Source organism: Drosophila albomicans, chromosome 3 (assembly GCF_009650485.2).
Source record: "Drosophila albomicans strain 15112-1751.03 chromosome 3, ASM965048v2, whole genome shotgun sequence".
NCBI lineage: Eukaryota > Metazoa > Arthropoda > Insecta > Diptera > Drosophilidae > Drosophila > Drosophila albomicans.
This window is the reverse complement of record NC_047629.2, coordinates 31,355,054-31,363,034: the sequence shown is the minus strand read 5'-3', so window position 1 is coordinate 31,363,034 and position 7,981 is coordinate 31,355,054. Positions and strand designations below refer to the sequence as shown.

The window sequence follows — 7,981 nt, the reverse complement described above, 5'->3', positions numbered from 1 at the left end:
GATTTTGTCTTTATCAAGCTCTTTATTAATTTATAGAGATGCTTTAAAAATTGTAAAACATCAATATTTTATATTAATAATGATTTTATTTCAAGATTTCACAACACATTCAATTTTCAAATCTCAACTGAGTTCGAGTCAAGTTACCGAGTATTTCTTGCAGTATATTTATGTATGTATGTTTGCATGTATGTGCAGCATGTTTGTTAGGCGTCATGGGCTTAGCTTGTTATTCGACACCTTCTGCGTTTGTGCATAGAAACCATCCATACGAATGCAATCCCATACACACAGTGTGCTCCATCCATGTGCCAACAACAACAACAACAGCAACAACGGCCATCCCCAACCTCATCCCTTTCCCCTGCTCAGAGTGCAAAGCGATTCCATCCCTCGCCCGCTCTCAACGTATCCCCTTGCAACCAATACAAATCGCGGCCTGACCAATGAAGCGTTTCTGTTTGTGTGTAAACCCAGCGTAAAGCATAAGTTGAACACACACACACACACACAGAAGGATGCCAGGTTGTCAGCTTGCTGTGCACTTTGCGGTGTTGTTGGTGGTGGCTTTGTCTAGGAGACAGATAGAGAAAGAGAGAGAGAGAGAGCGAGGTCAATGGCATGTCCTGGCAGCGATCGAATGCATCGACGAGACATTATCGATACCATCGCTGAGGGTGCCAAGTAAATTTCTTGGGTTATTTAATTTATGTTTTTACGTTTCGTTCTTTGTTTCTACTTTAACCAAAAAAAAAAAGAAAGAAAGAAAATACAACGAAAAATAATAATAATAAAAATGCCAGCAAGCGTTGGGTTCGACTCGCTTGGACTTGGCTGTGTTTCGGTTAATTTTTGAATATTTAATTTGTGACACAGTTAGAGGAACGCAATCGGAGTCGGAGACGAAGACGAAGACGAAGACGAAGGCATATCCATCCGAGGGTCTGACTCTACGCTTGATTCTGTTAATCGCTCGCTCGCTCGCTGGGCATAATTAAAATTTATGGCCAATGCGCTTTAGCTCAATTCATTAGTCGCCTTCTAGTCGAGCGGCTTAATTAAAAAGTTTCATAAATTTTCAACTATCGTCTCGTATTCACCTGTTCTCCTCTAATCTCTTTGTATGAGCTCTGCTACTATTTATGCAGGGGACAAGTAATAAAATCCCATAAAGGCGTAAGACACGAAAGTCTTATGCTAAATGAAAACAGATCTGATGTCGGCTATGTGGTTGTAACTGTTTGTCGACTATAAATCAACAGAATATCCTGTTCACTCATATCAAACGCAAATTAACATTGTATTGGATTTTAATGAGCACATGCGTATGTATATCTCTACATGCATATAGTACATACATAATGCGTAAAGTGCATGGCTGGAAATAAGTCTCCACTCCCCGAACGTGATTAGCATGCAAGACAACAACCTCAACGTTGGACAGCAACCAGTTGACAGTTGTCAAATCCACTTACGCACTTCATGGCAAACAGTTTGTGACGAGCCTGCAGAAGGATTTACATATTTACATTAATGTTGCAGCCTAGAAACTAACAAACTGGTAAGATCAATACAGATTTAAAGAACATTTAAAACACAATGAAATGTTTTATTTATTTAAATTCTCTCACATAAAAATATTACAAAATCGAGCTTTTTATTCGTTCTGTTTCTGTTTACAAATATTAATTATGTTGTTTTTATGTTCCTCATTATCTTGTTTTAGATCTGCTACATGTTCTTCTTGGACCTCGGACGCATGCACCATTATATCTAACAATTTTTGGAGACTACTCCTCTCCATCGGTGGTATAATGCGATTCTACGAATGGAATTAGATTCTTAGAATAATTTCAAAGCTGATCTGGTAAGCATACTTACAGACATATTAACTCTAAAGGACGATATTTGTTTAGCCCTTTCTTCAAGCTCCTTCTCGATTTCTTCTATCTTTTTATTATTTTCATCAATGCTGGCTTCGTGATTTATTTTTAAAGCTGTGTTTGAGATTTCATGATTTTTCTGTAGCAGAATATCATGCAAATCTGTCAACGGAATTTTTGACGGCACATTGGCTGGCTCGTTGTAATTCTATGTATAGGATGATAGACTTAAAATGATGTGAAATCTAACTCGTTAAGGACACTCACACATCCATGACCGTACACAACTGCGATGAGCAGCCCAAAAAATATAATTTTCATTTTGATTCGCACAAAGTCACTTATTTTAAAGCACTGAAGATCTTCCGCTTATGGGGCAGAACTTAAATACCCTAAAAATGAACCATATCACCACATTTGAGACTTATTAATATGGCGACTCAAGCCACAAGTCTACCAAAATAATCTACAAGGCTTTCGATTTGAATTCCCGAACATTTTTCAGCATGTGTTGTGATGTTAAAGACCTGTCGGCACAATCTTGTGATACCCCTTTACATTTTGAGTGGTGGTTATCAGCCCTTTTTTTTATTGACCCCACACACGTTTCAACCATTAAAAACAGCATCGACAAATGTCATGGAATAATCAAGTGTAAAGAAATCAAAACTTTGGCATGAGCGGCAAAGCTCCTCCACACTACCTTGAAAGCTCACTAGGGCGGGGGGAATTCGATAATTAGACTGTTATTTATGTTGACTACCCTACGTTTCCAACACTATGACTCCCACGAGCTGCGCATGGAGGGCACCTACATCAGCCGCATGCCGCAGCCTCCGCCACTAGCCAATCCATCGGACAACTGGCATGGCCATCTGAACCCGCACGAGCGTTTGTTCTACCATCAGTGAGCTAGGTGCGTTATAGCAAGCGATTCAGGGGCAATGTGAATATACCAAAAGATTCACTGGATCTGCAGTTACAAGCACGTTACGATCACGGGCAGGAGGGCGGTAAATCTAAAATCTATATAGTAGCGTATTGCGAAACTATGCTACAGTAATCATAAAGAAACTTACGCATGCATGATCACTGATCGCGTTTATATAGAAAACATATTCACTCAAATAAACTACAGTAGAATCCGGTTATAACGACTCCGCTTATAGTGTCCGTCTGGTTATTCGATGGTTTGATTGGTCCCCATAAAAACTTATATGAAAGGGCCTCCACCTAGTACGTCTCCGCTTTTATCGAAAAACCGTTTGAAACCGACGAAATTTTTCACAATTCAACCGGCTATTGCGACGAAAAAAAAAAAAATACAGCGAAATAATGCCACTCTTGCTTGTGTGCCTCACAGCGTCACATTCTCACTAATCTCTGTTAGTTTTAGCAGTCGCCTTAGCTTATGCTAAGGAACATGCAGGTATATGATTTATTATGGAAATACCATTCTTTTCAATTAAATTTATAATTTTTTTTGTTTTAATTAAATAATTAATTTGTTTTATCTTAAAAACCTATTACAAACATGGCAACCATAAAAAAAAAACAAATTTATTTTGCTCCTTTCGGTTAGTACGTCTTTCGGGTATATTGACGTAAAATCGTCGATATCTTGAAAGTCGCTAAGCCCGAATTATACAGTATTTAAATGCAGACACAGATAGAGACAGAGAGAAACTTTGCTGACTAACTGAGTGACGAACTGATAGACTAGCTGACTAATAAGTCCGACTAGAGTAGACCCTGAGAGATGTGGCTTAAACCAGATGCTACCTGTTGCCACCTAAAGTTCATTAACTTGTTCAACACGGAAAGCCCTGAGCCACTTATAGTTCCTTCTGAATGTGAGAAACAGCTGTTCAACCTTCTTGAATTCAATTCAATTTATCTGTCAGCCAGACCTTACCGAATGCACAACACTCTATCAATTCAGCGACGATTGCCATCAATTTACTCGCATTTACAGAATACTCTGACAATATTTGACTACACTTAATCATCATCGTCGAAGTGGCAAGAAAAGCGCCATAGATCTTTCATGGACGAGTGAATAACTGCAGGGCACAAGCACAACTAGTCATAAAAAAGGCATTGGCATTGAAGAAATACAACCAGATGCCAACTGTTTCAATAAACAAAACAAATGTCAGGTTTTTGTTTTTTTATTTTTTTCAGTTGTATTGAGTTGAGTTGTGTTGTGGGTCTTTTTATGTCCGCAACACACTAAATGTTCAGCTGTTTTCTGGACCTGGCTTCAAGACCCGCCGCACCAAGGTTTTGGTGGCAACAGAGGAGTTGCACAGCAACTAGGGGCAAAGAGAGAGGCAGAGGGTGAGAGAGGGAGGAGGTGTCTACTATTTGCTCTGCAGCATATTGACACAACAGCAACTTGTTGCTATAAACAAGTTTTCTTTACAAATTTCAATTTTCGAAAATTCCAATGTTTGCGCGTGACAGACGCAAAATATGGAAAGTTAAACAATTAAAATTGATCAAATAGAAGCAATTATTAAAAGCGTTCAAACACCACAACTACAACTATCAACCAAATACGAGTAATATAATTAACAACTTTGACAAATGTAAAGTCAACATTTAATACTTTATATGAACAGATTTACCAGCTCTTTTTTGAGACCATAGGAAAGAGTTATTTTAAATTCGACATTAAAGTATTTAATTGGTATTCAACAATTAAATCTATTTGAATTTTAAAATATTAAATAATGAAAAATAATTTTGCAAATAAAAAATAATAAACTATTAAGTTTATAAATCGCGCTGAGGAATAACAAATTTTTGGTTCACATGATAAACAACTTCTTTAACAACTACATTTTACTTCATTTAAAGTCAATCAATTAAATTGCTATGTTGAATGCAACTCATATTTATCACCTCTTCATTGAGAGGAGACCATCATAATATTTTAAATTTCACTATAAGGCATTTAAACTTTAAAACTTTGTATTTAGTAATTATTATTAATAATATTGCAAGTGCAATTGATAGTAAAAAAATCATCAAATCATCATAGTTTGTTATTAAAATAAATGTTGTTGGTTCTTTCTAATATGTACAATAATTATTTGTACTCTACCTCGTTAAAAGTCAATCAATGAATGTGCGATATAATTGACTGCAAGAAAGAAAAGTCATATTTTAAATTGCCCATTAAAATAATGTAACTTTCAATTTAGTGTTCACCAAATCATCAAATTACTTAAAATCATTTAAGTAACTTAAAAATAAAATAAATGTTTAAATGCAATTTAATGAACCAAAAACTGAATTGTTTGTGTTGCCAACAAATGCACTTTTAAAATTAATTATATAAATGACTAGCTCCTAAAATCCGGCAATTGCATTCTATAAACTTCATCAAAAGTCAATCAATAATAAAAATAAACTGCGATATTATTGAGTTGCAGTTCAATTCACTTAGAAGATTATATTGACTGAGTAGAGGATAGTTATATTGAGAATTACACTTTAAAGTTTTCAAATTTTTAAATTTGTATTGTGAAATTAAACACATTTAAATTATTTAAAACTATAATTGGAAATGCAATTTTAAGTAACATAAATATAAAAAAACAAATCTACGTTCAAAGTGAATTCTATCTTTGTATATATGACGAACAGATTCATTAAAAATTCTTCAATTATATTCTATAAACTCTACTTCATTTAAACTAAATTAATAATTTAATAATGCGATATTATTTGACTTGCAGATAAATTCGTTTTGGGAGATTATATACCCATCTCGGAATGCTGGTTCAGGTATGGAAAAAAAAGAAAACATCTGTGAAATTATTTCACACTATGAGTGGAAATCCGTCAGCCTCGTTGGCGTTTGACTTTGACAATTGATGGCCCGCACATTTGTCTTTCACTTGTTGCGCTTTTTTTCCTGTTTGTATTTTGTTGTATTTCTTTTCTTTCTTTTTTTGTGTGAGCCAACTTCTCTGTATGGCCAACTTCCCGTTTGTTTTCTAAGTATTCGTTTTTTTTTTGCGTTTACGTTTGCTTTTGCATTTGATTTTGTACTCTGCTTCTGCTGTAGCTTTTGCCTCTTCTGCAGTGTAGCTACAATGTATTGGTGCCTGACTGAATGACTGCCTGACTGAGTGACTGACTGAATGACTCCCCGACTCTGTCGGCCTTTTGAAGTGAGCTCGTTTTGACAAATGTGTGTCATTGCTGGCTGTGGCCATCAAAGAGCCGATCGTTTGATTTGTGTTGTTTGGCAACCTGCAGCCACCATCGAGCGAGCTATTGATGGGCGACACCACAAAAACGGTAAAACGTGAATCGAGCAAGTGAATGTGGCATGTGTGGGATATGAATGCGATGAGATGCACGAATGAGTACACTCACCATTTACCACATCGTGCTCATCTGCTTCAGCTGAGCTGAGCTGAGACACTTTCAATATTTTGTACAAGAGATCGACAGTGCACCCAAAAGTATACACCAACTATTCTTATTCGTTTTAATTTGATAACACTTTTACATTTATCTAATCAAATCGCAGCTAAGGGGCTCGATAATGTGGCGCGTTTTGGCATCAGCGATCAATTACAGTTATAGTCACATAGTATATATATATATACTAAGCATAGATCACAAAAAAGGGGAATTATTTCAAGTGCCAAATTAAATTTCACAGAACTTGACTGCAATCTTATCTGCATAAGAAATGAGTAATACCCTCGACTCAAGGCTCGCATAAAAGGGACAGTGCCTATAAAAGCACAATTAGTTGGGGAAAACCGTATCCAGTAAACGTTCATCAAAATGAGAGCTCTACTCATTATACTCTCCGCCTTGTGCTTGACTCTCGCCATTTGCGAAGCCTTCGAGGACATTGTGGCCTACAAGAAGTATCCGGCTTCTTGTGTGGAGGCCAAGCCCAAAAAGAACGGCATTGTGAAGATCCAAGATCCGAGAAGCAACGGCAGCGTGCCCCTCGAAGTGTACTGTGATGTGAGCATTGCTGGATCCGGTTGGTTGGTCATTCAGCGTCGCGTGGATGCCAAAATCAATTTCTTCCGTAACTGGTCGTCGTATCAACAAGGCTTTGGCGAACTCGACGGGGGTTTCTTCATTGGCCTGGACATCTTGCATGCGCTGACCACGTCTAAGACACACGAGCTCTACGTGTATCTGCAGGACTTTACGGGTCAAACACGCTTTGCCAAATACGATTCATTTGCCATTGGCAATGAGTCCAATCTGTATGGACTCAATGTGCTTGGCAACTACAACGGAACCGCGGGAGATGCGCTCAGATATCAGCAGTATATGAAGTTCAGTACCTACGATCGGGATAACGACAACAGCGTTAACAATTGTGCTGCTCAATTCTCGGGTGCCTGGTGGTACAACAGTTGCATGTACAGGTAAAAACTTGATCATAACTTCCACTTTAATAGCAAACAGCTAAAGCATTTCCATCTTAATTTTCAGCAATCTCAATGGCCAGTATCTGGGTGGCGAATACGGAACCGATCTTGTGGGTCGTGGCAACTGTTGGGTGCAGTGGCGTGGCATCGATTACGCCTACAAAACCGTCCAAATGATGATCAAGCCAAAGAGCAAGAAATAGTTTTCGTGACAAAATAAATAGTATTATTGAAATCCCTCAACTCGAGACTCGAATATCTTTAGCATCCATTTAGCTACATTTACAATGCATTTGACGTCGGGATCACTTGGCAGCTGCCAGCTCCAGCTCCAAATGCTCCACATTCCGGTTAAAAACTAAAACTTTGACAAACAGCCCGACAGATTGTCGTGGCATCCAAAATAGAAACGCTTAATTGCAAGTATTACGTTGAAAATGATACAAATACCGAGTTCTGGAGGCGAAATTAGAACAGAAATGCGACATCTCTGCCACACTATAGTTTATATATATATAATATATACATGATCTGATGTTTAACAACTTTCAGTGTGGCGACAGCTAGGAAAAAAAAAAGAATGTCGAGCACAATTTTCGAATGAAATTTTGTCCAAAACTCACACGGTCGCAGACCATGGCGGCGACAAAGACATTTTCATTACTTATATACCCTGCG

At 37.5% G+C, this 7,981-nt stretch overlaps 2 protein-coding genes across 2 annotated transcripts; one reads left to right on the top strand and one right to left on the bottom strand.

Annotated features, from left to right (window-relative positions):
* Positions 1 to 1,630: 1,630 nt before the first annotated feature.
* On the bottom strand, positions 1,631 to 3,947 carry LOC117570813 (uncharacterized). The gene is made up of 4 exons (XM_052006102.1): positions 3,799 to 3,947; positions 2,151 to 2,275; positions 1,882 to 2,091; positions 1,631 to 1,822 (listed from the first exon to the last, which is right to left on the bottom strand). Exons 2-4 carry the CDS (start codon positions 2,202 to 2,204, stop codon positions 1,658 to 1,660), a joined length of 429 nt encoding a protein of 142 aa, XP_051862062.1. The 5' UTR covers positions 2,205 to 2,275; positions 3,799 to 3,947; the 3' UTR covers positions 1,631 to 1,657.
* Positions 3,948 to 6,664: 2,717 nt separating this feature from the next.
* LOC117570812 (ficolin-2-like) lies at positions 6,665 to 7,546 on the top strand. The gene is made up of 2 exons (XM_034252671.2): positions 6,665 to 7,300; positions 7,368 to 7,546. Exons 1-2 carry the CDS (start codon positions 6,696 to 6,698, stop codon positions 7,504 to 7,506), a joined length of 744 nt encoding a protein of 247 aa, XP_034108562.1. The 5' UTR covers positions 6,665 to 6,695; the 3' UTR covers positions 7,507 to 7,546.
* The last annotated feature ends 435 nt before the right edge of the window (positions 7,547 to 7,981 follow it).

What these genes read in the sequence shown, in the direction of transcription:
- LOC117570813 (XM_052006102.1), bottom strand. Translation starts at nt 2,204, where the DNA reads ATGAAAATTATATTTTTTGGGCTGCTCATCGCAGTTGTGTACGGTCAT. An exon ending in TTGTGTACGGTCATGGATGT is followed by an intron (nt 2,092 to 2,150) that starts GTGAGTGTCCTT and finishes TCCTATACATAG; the next exon opens with AATTACAACGAGCCAGCCAA. An exon ending in CCTTTAGAGTTAATATGTCT is followed by an intron (nt 1,823 to 1,881) that starts GTAAGTATGCTT and finishes TTCCATTCGTAG; the next exon opens with AATCGCATTATACCACCGAT.
- LOC117570812 (XM_034252671.2), top strand. Translation starts at nt 6,696, where the DNA reads ATGAGAGCTCTACTCATTATACTCTCCGCCTTGTGCTTGACTCTCGCC. An exon ending in TACAACAGTTGCATGTACAG is followed by an intron (nt 7,301 to 7,367) that starts GTAAAAACTTGA and finishes CTTAATTTTCAG; the next exon opens with CAATCTCAATGGCCAGTATC.